The sequence below is a fragment of the Porites lutea genome, chromosome 13 (genome assembly GCF_958299795.1).
Source record: "Porites lutea chromosome 13, jaPorLute2.1, whole genome shotgun sequence".
Classification (NCBI taxonomy): Eukaryota; Metazoa; Cnidaria; class Anthozoa; order Scleractinia; family Poritidae; genus Porites; species Porites lutea.
Genome location: NC_133213.1, coordinates 20471692 through 20489477, shown reverse-complemented (window position 1 = coordinate 20489477; position 17786 = coordinate 20471692). Strand labels below are relative to the sequence as shown.

The 17786-nt window shown below is 38.5% G+C and overlaps 1 protein-coding gene across 1 annotated transcript; it reads left to right on the top strand.

Annotated features, from left to right (window-relative positions):
* The first annotated feature begins 373 nt into the window (after positions 1–373).
* On the top strand, positions 374–13371 carry LOC140922529 (uncharacterized). The gene is made up of 10 exons (XM_073372507.1): positions 374–1045; positions 4551–4792; positions 5653–5788; positions 6219–6344; positions 7908–7972; positions 8384–8526; positions 10357–10388; positions 11549–11577; positions 11944–12039; positions 12119–13371. The coding sequence occupies exons 1-10, from the start codon at positions 733–735 to the stop codon at positions 12830–12832; spliced, it is 1896 nt and encodes a 631-aa protein (XP_073228608.1). The 5' UTR covers positions 374–732; the 3' UTR covers positions 12833–13371.
* The last annotated feature ends 4415 nt before the right edge of the window (positions 13372–17786 follow it).

The window sequence follows — 17786 nt, the reverse complement described above, 5'->3', positions numbered from 1 at the left end:
GGAGTTGCAGCATGGGTGCGCAGTTTCATGTGTTTCAGTTGTATTGATAAGTATGATACGATTCCTTTCCGATCTGGGCACAAAAATTTTGCTTCATTGTTTTGGCTGGTTGAAGCACTTTTACTGAGCAAGAAAATGCTCAAAATAAATAAGAATCTGTAACGAATAAAGATTCCGTATTTGTATTTCACAGAACGGAGTTTGCTTTAGATCATGTCCTTTGACATTTTGTTCTGAGTGCCTGGTTGAGGAAATTTTACAACCCCTCTCGGATGTGAATTAATTCATCTTCTTGTAATTTTCCTATAGTAGGAGAACTAAAATATAAATCCTTCAACTCAATATACAGTTCGGGCGGCTCCACGAATCTTCAGCAGGAATTCGTAGCTCGAGTGGCAGCAGTCATTCTGAATATCACCACATTTGAAGAGTTTTTTGAAACTATAATGTAAACCCTTTAACTCGATATTGAGTTCTAATTATCGTTTGTGCGGCTCAACGAATCTTCAGCAGGAATTCGTAGCTCGCGTGGAAGCGTTCATTCTAGCGAGAGGAAGTCTAACTTAACATTTTGTGACAAACACCATATTCGAAAGGTTTTTTGATTGATCTGACTGTAGTCTCTCTCCTGTCTGGATTTATCTGACGAATTGAACTTTCAGAAGCGCTATTAACCGATTTATCTTACAGCCTGTTTGCCTTTGGTAACAGGTAGAATTCTTGCAAACTAGCATGCGCATGGCTACGTTTGTCTCCTATTTGATTGCGCTCTACTGCTTGAGTTTAGTCCTTGCTCAATCACAGTTGTTAATCGAAATCGACAGGGATCCGAGTTTAGCGGTAGAGGACGACCTTAAACTGCCCAAAAATACTGCTGAATGCCCTGTTGACGGAAATAATAATGTATCTCCTTCATGCAGTAAATACAACGCTCTGTTGCTCGGAGGTTGTTGGTGTAGATGTAGCAGATCCAGAGGGGAAAAATACACTTTCTTTGAACCGACCAATTCTTGCATGAAAGTCAGCTTGGCTCGTCAGAGATCAGGTAACTTAGTTTCATTTGGTTCGCTAATTACGTACATTACGTTTTAATTAATGTCTTCTCTTTAAATCTAGTTGCAAAGTTGGAAATATAGCAACTATCAGATTACCCTAGGTGACAATCGAATAGTGGTGGTGGTGTTATTTAACCAGGGCATATGTTTCGAGAGTCAATTTGTGGAATCATGAAACCCTGTCAATTAATACAAAGGAACGGATATAAATTTTTCTTTTTAAGTTAACTTGCTCGCTGTGTTGTGGAAAATGATGAAAATGGATTTTAATGATGGTAGAGCTATTATGTCAAAATTTGACCCTTTACATTTAAGTTGCTATTGGTCTGCCAAGCATGCAGCAGTAAAGTGAAATTTAAAATATAGATCAAATTTAGGTTTAATTTTTCAATCAAAAGCATGACAATCTTGGCACCGAGTAGAGTTAATGAACTTCTCTAGGTTGCTTCTTTTCCATTTTGTCCGCTAATTTGCTTAAATTACACCATAACATTCCGTGGAAAATACATTGATTGTCGTCACCTAAAGATGTATAAAATTGTACAAACGAAAAAGTAAATTGAAATCCTTCTTTGATTACTTATTTGAAAGGTAATATTTCATCAGGAAGAACGTATTATAACAATATCTCAATTTTTCTTGAAATGAAATACAAAGAACGACAATGTTTTTGCTTCTTATGTCACGGTTAAAGCCATATCACTATCCAAGGACTTGTTATGCAGCTGTACACCAAGGAGAACAGATAACTCACTCTTTTCTCTATGATCTAAAATATTTCAATATTTGACACTTTTGAGATATAGATACTTTAAAAATTATACCAGTTGATTACCTCGATTACTTTGAAAATTATATAATGCATTTTTTCATTTCACTTTTTAAAAACCGGTATGACGAAGGAAGTTGCGTCGGCAAGTTTTAGTACTCTTATCGGTTTAAGGTTCGCGATTTTTAGTTTAATTAATTTTTTTTATTTTATCCTAAATAAGTTATTGAAGCAGTGATGCCTGTACAGAACCTACTCCTTGTAAGCCCCGTGCGGTGTACGAGCTTTTTGCTTTTAAAAGCAAGTTTGCATCTTTGTGAGCAGTCTTCCTTCCTCGTGTATTATGCATACTAAATTAAAGAGATTAAAACAAAACAATATAAGACAAAAGTGTAACCTTAATACGTGCAGGCTCTTCAACAACATGATAATACAAGTTGCCTGCCTATAATAACGAGGGCTAAAATGCTTATGTCATTAACTTGTGCACATAATTTTGATTTTATCTCAGTGTATAACTAAGTATGGCATTATTTATTTCATTATGATTATGATTATTTATTATCGTTTATTTGCTTTTCTACCCAATCACTCTTTCAATTTGTAAATGAGCTCGTTATTTAATATATCATACTGACTTGATTTATTATAGGTTCACGTATTATACACACGCGTACCAACTCTTAACGAATATTTTGATGGCAGGTAATCAGCGAATACTGCGTCAACATGTCAATATCAGGGGAAATTCTTATTTTACACTTTTATTCATAAATCAGCGAGCACTAAAATGGAGTCTTTCAATTTGTGATTAACTAGTTATTTAATATGTCCTACTGATTAGATTTATTTTTTGAAATTTATTATTCAGTTATTTATTGATAGTATTATAAATACACACAGGTACCAACTCTTAACGAATATTCTGATGACAGGCCATCAGTGTATACCTTAAGGTCATCACTTTAATATCAGGGAAAGTTCTTATTTTAAACTTTTATTTATAAATCAGCAAGCACCAAAATTTTATGGATTCTTTGGTTGTTTACTGTTGGCCAAAATATCAAGTTTGCTTGGAACGTTCAAGGAAGGTCCACTTTGGTCTATCGAACGGAAAATTTAATAAAAGCAGAGTTTCCCGTGGGAAGGTAGTGGAGTTGGAAGACTCCTTCTTCCTCAATCTAATGGACCGTAAACAAGCTCGGGAAAAAGCTAATTAAGAGCGCTAACACACTGAAAACAACCGCCATTGCTTAAATGTAGCTTAAGTGATAAAGTAAATGCTAGATGGCGATCAATACTAGTTAAGAGTCACTGTATTGTTATGTTTTCTCTTTTGCATGCCGGATCAGAATTTTATTGCAAAGCGTCCAATTTCATGCTTTCGGGCTTTCTTCCGTCATATTCCGTCTAAAGGTTCTTTATATCTTAGTAACGCTTTTTGTCTGGCCTAGTGAAAGGCAATAGGACATAGAATTCCAGCACTGAATTATTTCGTTTCCCCGACAATCTATATTTGGCATATTCACCCAATCTTCGGACGTGCAAGGAAATCGGCTCTGGGGAAAGGCGTGATGAGCCTCACATTTTCGAATGCTAATTGGCCTTGGCAGTCCGACTATGGACCCCGTTAGTAATGGCGCCTCTCTTACTCACTATCTTGAATGTTGATTATGGGGCAAAGTTGAGATTTGTGTAAAAATCACACACATTTTTTAGCATCTAAATGCCTGTTTAGTACATTGGGGGGGGGGGGGGAGGGGGATGTTTGCTGCCCAACAGTCAGCTGGTAACCATAGCAAACGAGGTTAATTTAATATGCAGCAAGCCTTTCTTCCTCTAAAGTAGGAAAGGTTGTATCCAAACACTGGTCAACTACAGTCTCGTTTCCACTTGTAACTCGTGTAAAATGGACTATTGCTAAAAGTGTTATGCAACTTTTGCATTCACGATTGATGAGTATGCATTCGTCTATCGCCGCCTCTTCCGTGAATTTGCTGTTATTGTTATTATTATTATTATTATTATTATTATTATTATTATTGCGGGCGACAAGAGGAGCCCGCAATCCTAATCTCCAGGTTGTTATTACGCACGCGTCGCATGCCGGCATGTACCCAGCATTCGTTTGGACATCCACTAAGAATGAATGGAATGAACAGAACGCAATTTGATCACGCGTGTTTTGACTATCTCTCACGTGAAGCTTACGCAAAGCACAGCGTTGGAGCAAACGCGTTTTGACCTTCGATCGTTGTCCCCCGCACTCCGTAATCTTTGGTTATTACTAGTAATTATTGTTGTTGTTGTTGTTTCTAGTCTTATACTAATACATGAGAAATTTCTGCAATTTGATTGGCTCAGAGCAGTGGTATTTCAGCTTAATTTGAAATACCTACATGTTAGAATCACTGATTGGTAGTATTATAAACAAATATTAGCATGATTTGTAAGTGATATTTGACATAAATACCACTCGTAATATTTCCAAATTGTCTCAAATTTCTCTCGCTTAACAGCTCGTGAAATTACGTACAACAATTTTGAAATATCACTGGTGGTAAAATATCCCTACAAATCATGCTATTACCTACACTAATCATACACTGAGTAAGCACTGAGAGGCCAACGCGTATTCGTGAATCGATTGGGAAATATGCCTACTTAATATTTTATCATTTCTTAAATTTTTATAAAAATAACATCGTCGGTCTTCTTCATTTTAGGATGTGATTTACTGTTCACTGGCAAGACAGCTGAGAGCGCATTAATTTTTATTCCCTCAACGGGTGTTACTAAGAAAACCATCAACGTTCCTGCCAACAAAACATGCAGCTTTTACTTTGGGGAGAAACTCTACGCGCATTACATTGGTTGCGACGGAGCCTGGAGGAAGATACCATCAAACATTGTACATGAGAGTTTAGAGGTCACCCCTGGTTGGAACACAAGTCAGCTGCAACTCGCGGTGGGTACTGAATCACACTTCATGCGAACACCCTTTGTGACAGCCTATGCCCTAGGCGTTCTCTCTTGCCCAGTTATCTGCGCAAAGTCTGGTGAAGGCGAGTGTCTCTCGGTGTTCTCACAACTCGCGGCAGAGTCCAGGTTTGACCGTGCCGAAAACGCCTAGGGACATGGCTATCTTCAGTTGTTGACATTTCTGTAAATGGTACAGTAGCAACCGCCATTTATGACTTTCTCCACAACATGCATGATCTTCTCCAGGTCATAATTCCTTATTCTACGACTCCTTGTTAAATGGCCTGCGAATACAACCGCCTCCCGTCGACTTCCTGCCGCTCGCGAAACGCTTCATTCGTCAGGCAGCCATGAAAGACGGCTGTATTCGCGGACGACTTGTTTATACGACAACCCGTCACTACGAACAACGGCAAGGGATTTAAGTAATAGACTAGTCCATCTTGTAACGAACTACTTCCATGTTAAAAAAAGATGTCGTATGAAACAATCAAACAAACAAATGAACAATTCTCCATTTTCCAATTGCCCATAATACACTCTGTTTGCCCCCCAAAATCTGCATAAACCATTGTTTTTTAATGCTCCTGGGAGTATTGCATTTTCCCAAGAGCATTTTAAGACAATAAGTTATGCAAAATTTGGGGGGCAAACAGAGTGTATTATGGGCAATTGGAAAATAGTCAATAGACAAACAAAGCAAAGCAAAGACAGCCTAACAAATTTACTGCTCAACCATTAAATCGCATAACAAACAAACAAACAACAAGAAATGCAGCTTAACAGATTTGCAGTATTTTTTAGTTAGCTGCTGATAGTTTCTTCCATTTCCTTTTTCCTTTCTAGACAAGAGTCAGCATTTCATCTTTCCTTAACTTGAACCCCGCTAGGATCTTTAGAGTCGCAGTACAGTGTCGCCATTTACATAACAACACAGTTCACAGCACCTGCGTTATGTTCAAGGTTCCTGGCAGAATACAGTGTAAGACCTATAATAGATGTACATATCAAACTGATTGAAAATTTAATGGCACACAAGCAAACAAACTAAAAAAAAGATCAAGCGTTGCATGAAGTGACCACTAAATGAAATAACCATTTGCAAATTGGGCTGATTCCACAGAGACTAGAAACGTTACCTGTAGGCATTTATCTTTTGTTTCACTACTATTCACTATTAACTCAGTGGAAAGGGATCTTGACGATAATCACTATACTCAGCTTAGCACTGTGAATAGGTCCTTTTCTTCTGTTGATCCACAACAACAGTACCAAAGGAGATTGGAGCGCTTAACTTGTAAATTGCCCAAACAACTTGATATAAATTTCTAGCAACGAAGCATGGGCAAGCATGGGCACCACACTGATTATGACTGCTTAAATCTAAACGTACTATCTTTGAAAATGTTTAGGTCCAATCCCTCAACAGACTCCGTTAAACCAATCCGCAACTCTACCACCTCCAATTGTTGAAATAAACAGCACCACAGCCACACCAACTCGTCCAACAACCACTCGGGCAGAAAACGTAACCACAGGTACACCAGCTGTTTTCACAACTGAGGTTTGTTTGGGTCATAAATGTGTTCTGTTTTTTGCGTTTAGACTCGAAAATTAAGTGATATTCTCTAACGTTTCGGTAGTAGAACAAAAATTAATAATAGCATGATTTGTAGGTAACATTTGGCATAAATACCACTCGTGATATTTCAAAATTGTCTCAAATTTCACTCGCCTAACAGCTCGTGAAATTACGTTAGACAATTTTGAAATATCGCACTCGTGGTATTTATGAAAAATATCACTACAAATCATGCTGTTACCTATTCAAATCATGGTTAGAAACTTTAAACTTGCAATTTTGATTTTCAGGCGCAAAACGTAACCACGGGCACTCCAGCTGTTGTCACAACTGAGGTTTGTTTGGGTCATAATTGTGTTTTCTATTTTGCCTTTAGATTTGGAATCATGATGCATTATTTGCACAATTAGCCAATGAGAGAAAAGATAGTGAAAAATTTGTATAATATAACCATAAAATTTGGCTTCCCTGCCTTTTGAACCTAAAAGACCATACAATGCCGGACATGATTTGTAAAAGAAATTTGAATAGGTTTTCGATATGGTTAGGTTAGGATAGCAAACCATTTGGCTTTTACGGTTAGAAGAGCTGCTACATGACCTCTCTCTTTTTTAACAAAGGTTGAACTTTTTTTTTCGGCAAACAAACAGTTACGTTTAAAAAGGCTTTTACAAAAATCTCAAAAGTAGGTCTCTTTTTCGATTTTAACTTGCAATGTCGGTCAATTTACGCGAATATTAAACTTCTGCTTTAAAAATGGAATAATAATTACTCAAAGATAATACAGTGTAAAGAATTGTTGAGAAAAAACAACAAAAACTTGCCAATTTACGACGAAAAATGTACTTTAAAAACGAACTAAAACATTCAAAACGCTTTGATCACGTGACTGATGGCGTCATGTCCCTTTTTGGGTCACGAAAAAGTAATTATCAGGTAAAACATTACTTTTTTGCAAATTTCCACTGCATCAAATATGCTCTTTGTTTTAAACTCGACCATGAAATCTTGTTACAGCAACAAAAAAACCTAATTCGGCAGTAGTCACGTGACTGATGACGCATAACCCTAGATGTGACAGGGGAAGATCTTTCATTGCAAACGTTATCTTGTTCTGGTCTGACAGTCTTCTACGTATAAAATTGTCTGAAAGTTATGAAGCTTTTTTAAAAAAACTGCATTATAGGATTCTGGGAGAATTTTGATGATAACTATAATTTACTTTTATAATTGCTGCCGGGTATCAGCCGGCAGCAGACCATATTCTTGAGCGATTTGAGATTTTTCGTTCAATGGTTCCATGGTTCGATGTTCAATCAATCTGTGACTGCAGCGCTGTGCACTCATCAGTTTGCTTAAGCAAGTGCTTGGATGCCGCGCCTGTTTTTCTCTTGGTAAGATCTGTGCAGAAATCGTAGTCCATCGGATGTTTGCTGTCTTTTTTAAACGGGCTAAACGGTAAGAACAGTTCAAGAAGTATTTTACGGAACTTTTTTTCGGTTTATTTTTTTTATTCTAGGTTTCAAGATTGGTTATAGCGAGTATTCTTTTGTCACACAGATTGTTATCTCGGGAATCAGGACTGTAAGTTACATAAGTGAACGGCATGTGCTGTACATCTACCTGACCTGTGAATAAACAAATTTTGGCCTTTACGTTATTTGTTCGCAACTCATCTCATCCTGTGTACGATGATTGTTCGGTAAAGAAACAGCCTATCAGCACTGCTGTTGTTTTAGAATTTCGTGAATTATTAAATGAATTACAAAATGGTAGCATATTTGTCATCGTGATCGGTTCATTTTTTCTATTACGCTCTGAGTGTTTCATTATGCCAACAAGTCTAAGTTATTGACTTTAACAAGAAAGAATTCATATGTTCAACTGTTCTATAAAAAAGCTACAAACTGTCTTTGTCCTATTCGCATCGCAACTAACGGCAGCACTCCCCTTCTCAATGAGAACTTCTAGTTGTTATTATTATTTCACCTTTAGATTCACCCTACACCAAGCCCAGACCGTGAAAGCAGTAATGTACTGACCAAAGATGTCATTATATTGGCTACATTGGCTATAGCTGCCTTCATTGCACTCCTTTTGATTATGGGCACTTTCTTAGTTTATCGCTATCGCTATCGGTAAGCAGGTAAACCTTTACTGTATTAAAATAATGGGGATACGATTGATGTGAACTGTGTAATCATTTGACATCGACGTTAAACAAAACAATTATAACAGTAAGAATAGAGACCTTTAGCATCAGGTAAACCGCAAACCGCAAACCGCAGTTAAGCGTTGGCAGTTTCGCGTTTCCGAGATTTCAAACTTTAGCAAGGCGTTCAGTTCAGTTCAGTTCATTTTTATTTAGCCAAAATATAATACAATACAAGAATACATGAAGGAATTGTAATGTTGCATGGGAGCCCAGAAGAAACCAGAAGGCTTTATGAAGCCTTGGTTCACCAGTCTCAAAGAAATAAGCAAAATAAAATGAAATTCGCCGAGTGATACGTTAAAAATAGGAACTAAAGAGAGACTGAGTTAAGTTATGAATTCAGTAACAAGATAGAAAAAAAAAAATAAAACTCTGGATTGGAACAGAATACTTTTCTTTGTTAGTACGGCAGAAAGGAATATAAAATTGATTTGAACTACGCGTTCATCGTTTAGGGCCGCCATGTTGTTTTCATCAAGTCGAAATGCATCACGTGTTAATACCCTTTTTAAGCTGTGGACTATCTATCTCTGATTAACTTCCCAAATTAGCACATTACAATATATCTATGCAGCAAACCAGAGGTGTTTGGCAGCCCAATAAACGTCTCCGATGGGTGTCTCGTTTACATATGGTCTGACAAATAATATTAACATGTTATAGCCTCCTTCCTGTGAGAGACAAAAGGAACCTTAAGATCTGAGCTGATCCGACAAACGGCAACGCCAGCGAAAACGCCACTGAGAAATTGAATTCGGGTCTTAATTCAAACTATTTCTCATTAATTCCAAATTGTCCAGTCTTTTAAAGGTTGGGAAATGAAGCTGGAGACCGCGTCGAGCTCAGAAAGACACAATGAAATTTATCGCCTGCCGTTCACGTTCTCAAGAGAACTTAAGATTTGATCATTGACGTGGTTGTTGTGCATAGGCGGTGAAGAAATTGACAGAAAGCGCGATGCACTCCCAAAGCTGTTGCTTTACTTATTTAACTTGCGGCTTTTTCTACCTTCTCGTTTCCGTAATATAAAGAGATTCGTGGGGGGGGGGGGGGGGGAGCATGATACCAGACTAGTTTTCTTATTTTTTGTATAAATTGAATTAGAATTAAAATAACTTAAAGTAAATGATGTCCTTGTTCTTGTATCGGTTCCCCTTCACATTGCTGTTACTGTTCCTTTGCCGTTTCCGGTTCCGGTTCCGGTTCCTGTTCCCATTCCCGTTCCTATTCCGGATTCCGGTTTCCGGCTTTTCCAGACGCCCAAAAAACCTTGCCGTAAATCACTTACCGCTGCAAACTGCAAACGTGACCGCGAGGCCGTGGTCACGTGATATTTTGCGGTTTGCGGTTTGCAATTTCCCATGAAAAACGTGATGCTAAAGGTCTCTAATAAAAGCGATGTCACTGCACTGACGGAATAATGTAAGTCGTACTCATCAACAGGTACTGACTAGATGTGCTAGAATAAAACGTACAAAATTATAATCGATGTCCAGTACTCGGTATATTATTTATTACTTTCGATACAGTAGAAGACGTAGGTTACCAAAACATTTTCAGTGGTACGTTTTTGCTTTGTGAGGCAATACTCGTACACTCTTTAGCATAACATATGGCCGTTACAGTGTAAAAAGCCTAATTTGCTTTTTGAAAGATGCTTAAACAAGACAAAACAACGTAACTCATAAAGGAAAAAATAAATAATAAAGAAATAATAAAAAAAAACCTTCTCTGGTTACCTTTCACCTTACAGAAAGAAAGAACGTCCCAATCATCTCTTTGAAGGTAACTTTCTATCTTTTTCACATTCATGTTAATACAAAGATATACTATGGCAATCCCTCCCTGATATGGCGAACGTACTCGTATTCTGGGGCGGATCTAAGGAGGGGGGGTTCCGGGGGGGTCGATCGAACCCCCTAAATTAGAAGAGCTAACGTCAAAACTTGTAAAAGGGCTTGTGATTCCGACATTTTCCCTAACATTAACTGTTTGCTGCGAATTGCTTGTGCTATGCCAATCACTTCAGCCGACAACGAGCGAGCAAACAGTACTTTGAAGCTTGTCAAAGGATATTTACGCACCACCATGACAACGGAAGGACTGTCGGGCTTGGCTCTGATGAACATTCACTACGAAAAGCCCGTTGACTACGATGCTGTGGTTCAGCTTTTTGCGGAAGATACCCCCGAAGAATGCTTGTTGTTGATTCCGTCTTTGACGAAACACAAAATTGAAAAAAGATAAAATGCAGTATATTTTGATCATAAGATTTATAAATGCAAATTTGCATCGTTTCTACTCAGCTTTGTTATATTTTGATGCAAAAAGAATGGCATTTTAACTTTAAAAATGAGATGTTAAAACACGCTGACTTTGCCTCAAAATGGCGGAAATCGCGTTTCCGAGGACTTGAAATTTCAAAATTTTCCGGGGGAAGATGCCCCCGGACCCCCCTACAGGGAGGCCCCTTTGTTCAAACCCCCTATGCTGAAAACCTGGATCCGCGCCAGGTATTCTATAAGGTCATAGCAGCCAGTAATTCGAGTAAAGCAGTAGCTTGAAAATAAAGCTACCATCATGCAGTAAGAAAACTGTCAACCACAGTAAAATTTTCGTTACGAGCTGGCAGACATTTTTTTTTTTAATCTTAACGTTTGGCACTTCTTTGAAGTCTAAACAGTCTCCAGGTTCGCGGTCGAACTTGGTAAAACACTGAGTTTTGCCTTTGACTAACATTAATATTTTAAAATATGTAGTCGCCAGGGTGACTTTAAATTTTTAGTTACAATCGAGTTGTAATCAGTTCAAAACAGCATGATCACATATGACTGTCCTCACAATGCAAATCGAGCAGAGGGGCAATCTGAAAACAACTTTGAAACATACAATCACATATGTTGATAATGAAGCTCTTCTTAATTCCACATTTATTTCTTCTGTAGGCACAATTTCCAGCCAACAAATTTCGCAGGTGCGCCTTTAAAGTAAATTATCAATATTTAATATCACCTTGACATTTATGATAACGAGTCTTTCGTGTTGCCGATGATTAAGAACTTATGGCAAACTTTTTGTTTATGGAAGACTCTGGGAATAATTCCTCGTTCTAACGGTTCAATAGTTGTCTGCTGTTTTAGTTAGTTGTCTGCTGTTAGTCAAGTTTTCCGATTGCCTGTTTTCAATATCATAGTCACAAAAGGGGGATTGGCTGAGTCAGTCAAGGCTAGGGTATAAGCTGATTCTATTTGTTCTTCTCATTCATTTATTTATATATTTACTGTTTCTATTCTTTTATTTATTTTTTATTTATTTTTTATTACTTGTCTAACGTCCACAGTCTTCACCCGGGGAAACTGATGTTGGAGACATGATAATGGAGGAAGCTTCTTCCCCCGAGAGAAGTTCTGATTACGCTTACGCAAATCCTGTACAGGTAACAAATTGTTAAATTTTGATCTTGTTTTATTCATTTATCTCTTTGCTTATTTATTTATTTTCTCTACTATCCACAGTCCTTTTCTGTGGAAAGTGACACTGGATACATAATGATGGGGGGAGCTTCTTGCTCCGAGAGAACTTATGATTACGCTTACGCAAATCCTGTAGGAATCACACCTCCTTCTTTAATCTCGCGGACTACAAGAACGGGGTGCATTCCCGCTGATGCCTCTCTCGGATGCCTCGGTTATGATGCCTCTGCTAATCAACAATTACCACCATCTGTTGAAGAAGCCAATTATATAGATAAAAATTACGAAGACACGAACAGACGAACAGATCCTGACGAGTATGTTGAAATGGGAAAGATACGAGGCGAGGAGTTTGCAGATAGTGCAGATAAATATGGTCGCAATGGCTTATCCAAAGAAGAAGAAGGCCCTGGAAATCTGGTTCTCGTCGAAACTGGGAAATTCAGATCACCTGCAATTTCCCCTGATAAACATTACGAAAACATAAGTGCAAAGAATAAGTCATCAGATGAAGGTGAAAACGAGGAGCGTTTGCGGCTAAGTGGTAGAGTTTGTGGTTTGTCGTATGAAACCCTATCCCGTAGCAGCACAAGCCATTTTTCAGTGGAGAGAACCGATCCTGAGGAGTATGTCGAAATGGGTAAGAGAAGCGCCGTACAGCTTGCGTACGGTCGTCATCAATCTGGTCTGCATGGTTTCTCCGACATTGAAGAAGAGGGTCCTGAATATCTAATGATAATCGGAAGTGGGAATTGATTAAAGTGAGTTTTAAACTGACTTTCCAGGTTGGTCATTTTTGTCTTTCTATTGCCAACTTGAGCCCCTGTAAGAAGAGAAATGGTGAGAAAATGGACGAGAAGGACGACGATGACGGTGACGAAAGATGATGGCGATGATAATAATTCTCGAGTGCCTAATAAGACTGACGTTCAACGGCTGTATGAAAGCCGATAAATACTGTACCACAGTAACGTCTTAGATCGGAAAAATCACAAAAACCAAACAACGGACTTCCGCATGACATAATTTCGCTCTAAAAATAGGTGTTTTAAAGGTGTTGTTAATTTTTCATTTGCAATGAAACTGCGTTTTTGTAAGCAAAACTGCATGAGGAAAAAGAAGTGAGGAAGTTCTTTTGAGGTATGTTCAAGGAGCTTGAGTTCATGGGTAGTTTTAAGTAACCTGTAAAAGCCATCAACATTTTTTCATATTGTTTTATTACTTTAGTCGATAATTTAATGTGGCTGAGCCGGTAATGGGCCGACAAAGGCCTGATTATTTTTTTTTATATTTCTATTCGCACTTACAACCAAGAGATTTTCCAGTGTTTTTCATTTCAATGTTTCTAATGTTAGCCAAGTTGGTGAAATTTATGTCAACTAATCATCTCTTCTTCTTGTGGTTTATTTGGATTCCCGATAAAATACATACACTGTCTTTAAAATGTTTAGGTCCTATCGCCCAACAGACTCCGTTAGACCAATCCGCAACTTTACCACCTGCGTTTAGATTTGAAGGCTCGAAAATGTGATATTCTCTTACATTTCGGTAGTAATATAAACAAATAATAGCGTGATTTGTACGTGACATTTGGTATAAATACCACTAGTGATATTTCAAAATTGTCTCAAATTTCACTCGGCTAACAGCTCGTGGAATTACGTACAACAATTTTGAAATATCACGCGTGGTATTTATGCCAACTATCACTACAAATCATGCCATTCATCCTTTAGTCAAAAATTGACACTCCGAGAGAAGACAGAAAACTGGCAGCAAGGTCAGCTTTACAGCTCCTCAACTTATTAACCTGTTTGCATCCAGTTTGTAAGCTTGTCAGTATGTCAACCTAACGAAAAGTTGGCCTTTAAACCAGTCGTTAGCTTGTTTAACTATTGGCCTGTTATTTTAACACCCAGACAGCTCTGTCGTCAATCTGCCAATTCGTCAGCCTCCGTCCTCCTGACAGCCTTTCAATCAGTCAGCCTGACCACTTGCCAGATTGGCAGCCTGTCAGACAGACTGTCTTTCAATTTTATATTCTGTCAACTTTTCAGCATGTCATTTTGCCAAAGACAAACTGACATGCTTGTCAATTTGCTTAACATGCTTGTCAATTTGTCAGCCTATTGAAATTTTAGCCGATCACTGAGCTAGCCTGTCTGCTCGTTATCTTGTGCGACTCTTCACCTGTCATTTTGTCAGCCGAACAACTCTGTCAATTTGTCAGCCTGTATTCCTGACAATCTTTCAATCTGTCAGCCTGACCGCTTGCCAGATTGTCAGACTGTCAGGCAGCCCGCCTTTCACTCTGACAGTCTGTCACCTTGTCAGCTCGTCAGTTTGTCCGCCAATCAGCTTCTCAGCCTGCCAACTTGTCAATCTGTTAGCTCCTTAATCTGATGAAGGGCCTGCGCTCTAATCCTTATTCTTTTTCTGCAGATGACCCGCACCAAGAAACTGAGCATCAGTATTGGGCCTGCACCTTGTTTAAATTCACTTCTTTTTCGTGAATAACCTACCCCCTGCATACAACAATAAGGCGGCGCTGTTTTCAAGTCGAAAATAACAGCGCTTAGTTCACATCTAGTTTGGCCCAAAGACGCTGATGACTAGGCTTAACTTGATAGCGTGGTTTGCACAGGATTCCCTTCGAATGCGATATAAAGTTCACAGTTAGATGAGACTGAAGACAGAGACAGAGTCAAGGGCCTTGATATTGTCATACGAATCTCCATAACCAAGACCACTGCCGTTTCCGAGAACGCTCTTAGCATTGAACACCACACGTTTTCTAGTGAGGTAAAGTTTCTTGAACGCGTTCCTCATGGCTACACACGCAGGAGCAAAGGGACGATTACTAAAAGGCTTCACCTTGACAGCCGTTAGACAGTGGATAAGAAAATTACAGAAGCACGGATTACCATGATTAACAATCAAAACAAAAGGAGGGGGTTACTTGGTTTAACTTTTGATGGATATGTGCCGCTGGCCTCTCAGACGCCTACCCCATTATAGTCTATTCTGTGGCAAAAACAAAAGAGGACACTGCACGACACTGGGCCTCCAGGGCCGCTGAAGGAAAAACCAGTTGCGGGTCCAGGGGGGAGAGTCCGGGGGATCCGGAGCCCCCCATCAGACCTGACGCTTGTTTGAGACTGAAATTCGTACATCGAAACTGGCTGATTTTTTAATGAAACGCTCGCTCCATTTTGCCACTAACTAAATTCCAGGGATATTCAAAAACGTAATTGTTTTTGGATACGCTCCTGTGATCTGCTGGCCTCTGCTCGCAAAGCAGTATTTCCCGCGTGAACGGCGACCGGTGTTCACAGATTTAGAAACACGTGGTTCTAAGATGTAATTTGCAACAAAAAAATTCAAAAGTCCTTTTTGAACCAAAGTTTGGACCCCCCCCCCCCCCCCCCCCCACTTCCCAATAAAAAATTCTAGGATGCGCCCTTTTAAACAGAAACGATCGAAATGCGCCTAGCCTGTGAATACAGCCTTCTCTTTTAGCCCCTCGCTGCGGGAGATACGTCTGCGATTACCGCCCCAGCAATATTTATTTATTTATTTATTTATTTCTGTCAGCTTATAGAATATACTGTGGTTAGGCTGAACTCTGAACGTTTGTGTATTACAAAGCCTCCACCTGCTTTTGAGTAAAATACAAAAAAACCTAGTCAGTGTAACTTTATGCAAAACTTTATGCATTTACACCTAATTATTATTCAGTGTTGTCAAAATATTACTAGCCTTCTGAACACTTAGTTCAATAAGCCTTATACCTCTCTAATTGGCCATTTCGGAATTGCTTAGGGAACTGGGACGAGCTCAAATTTAAAGTAATCGATAAACTGACACCACCATATAAAAGGTCATGTCGAGATTAGTTATTTGGCCAAGTTTGGTCAAATTAATTAATTTTTTTCATGATTTCTGTGACATTCCTGAAAATGGGCAAACATAGTGATTTTCGAATTAGCGCCTTCTAAGTAGTAGATGAATGACGAATTTTACAGTTTAACAGAAAAACTGAAAAATATTTTAAAGAGTTTACATAGTTTGGGTGAACGCTGTCACAACATTACAAACGTTTGTATGGATCTTTAACCATGTTTCAAGAGTCATAACTTAATTCCTGTCCAACTTTAGAGCACCATGCCAAACTTAGTCAAATAACCAATCTCAACATGACCGTCAGTTTATCGATTAGCTTAAACTCGCCCAAGTCCCCTGCGCAACTCCGAAATGGTCAATTACCAGAAACAAACTTTATTACATCTGGCTGTATGGAGCCTCTCCTGTTTTAATTTCATGCCTATTCTGGGATAGGTTGATCAGGTATGATCAGACACACTAATAGCTTTTTCCCAGTAATAAATCGAAACTAGGGACGCTACTTTTGTTCTATAATATTAAGTCAAGATATGTTTAGTGGTTAACAGTATTTTCATGATAAAACTTTAGAATGTTAATTCTATAATTTGTAAGAAAATCGACGAGAACACATACAGGTAAAAATAATCATGCAAGGGAGTTTCTTTATCTTTTCTTGCCTCTGTATTATCTAAACTTTAACAAAGCTTATTCAGACTCAAATATCCTTGAGTGATTATGTAGCTGATTCACCAAAAGTCCAATTTTGTTTAAGAGGGAATTCGAAATGGTGGATTTATGGAATCTGTTAGCGTCACCTGGTCGCATTGCGCTAAAAAATCTTGGAAGCATGAAATAATAAAAACTGTAAATTCCTGCGGTTGCAGTACATTGTATAACACTGACCACTTTTCTTGCTCATGCGAACAGATCGGTAACCCTGAAGCTGAGGGGGGAAATGACGTAACTCGAGGCACTAAAAAATCAGAGAATAAAAAATCCGGAAGGTTAGGGAGTGCGGGTGAGATCGCTGTAAACCCTTTTACTCCAATGCAATGACATCCGTCTTTTCGCTCGTTTCGTCGGGGGTGAGGCGAAGAGACGGATGACATTTCAGACTACTCCAGTGCTGTGTTTTGCTTACGTTTCACGTCGTACAACATCAAAACGCGGGTGATCATATTACGAGTAGCAAAATGATTAGATTTCTTTTTATGTAATCCATTCATTTTTAGTGGAAGTCCAAACGAATGCTGGCTGCATGCCTGCCGCACATGCGTAATAGCAACCTTGAGATTAGGATTGCGTGAAAAAAAAGTGTAAGTAAATAAACAATATTTGAGTAAGAGATTAACGCATGCTATTTTTATCACGCTCGCCTCATTCTTGGGGAGAGTGGTGATGTGTGAAGGTCATTAGCAAAAGATCCACCTGACACACTATAGAACTCAGTAATGCACAAACTTGTCTGAAAGTAGAGGGTCTGATTTTTGCAATAAAAAAAAAAGAAATAAGTGCACGTGATCTCTGTCGATTCCTCAAAAATATAATAACTTTTTTATATAATAAATGTCTAATGTATGTGCTTACTTAAAAGTGATGATAAATCATGCACCGCTTACAAAGTCTTTAAATATAATTTTTACATTGGTTTTGCGAAAAAAAAAAAATAGATTTAAAAGAAAAAGAAAAGGGTCATCTTCTCCACAAACATGGCCTCGTTATTTTGTCACCTGTTTGCAAACCAGAAATCCAATTCAAGCAGTTTACATATGAAACGAGATCCTTTTGTTGTGTGTGGATATAACAAGTCTCCAGTCTTGAAAGT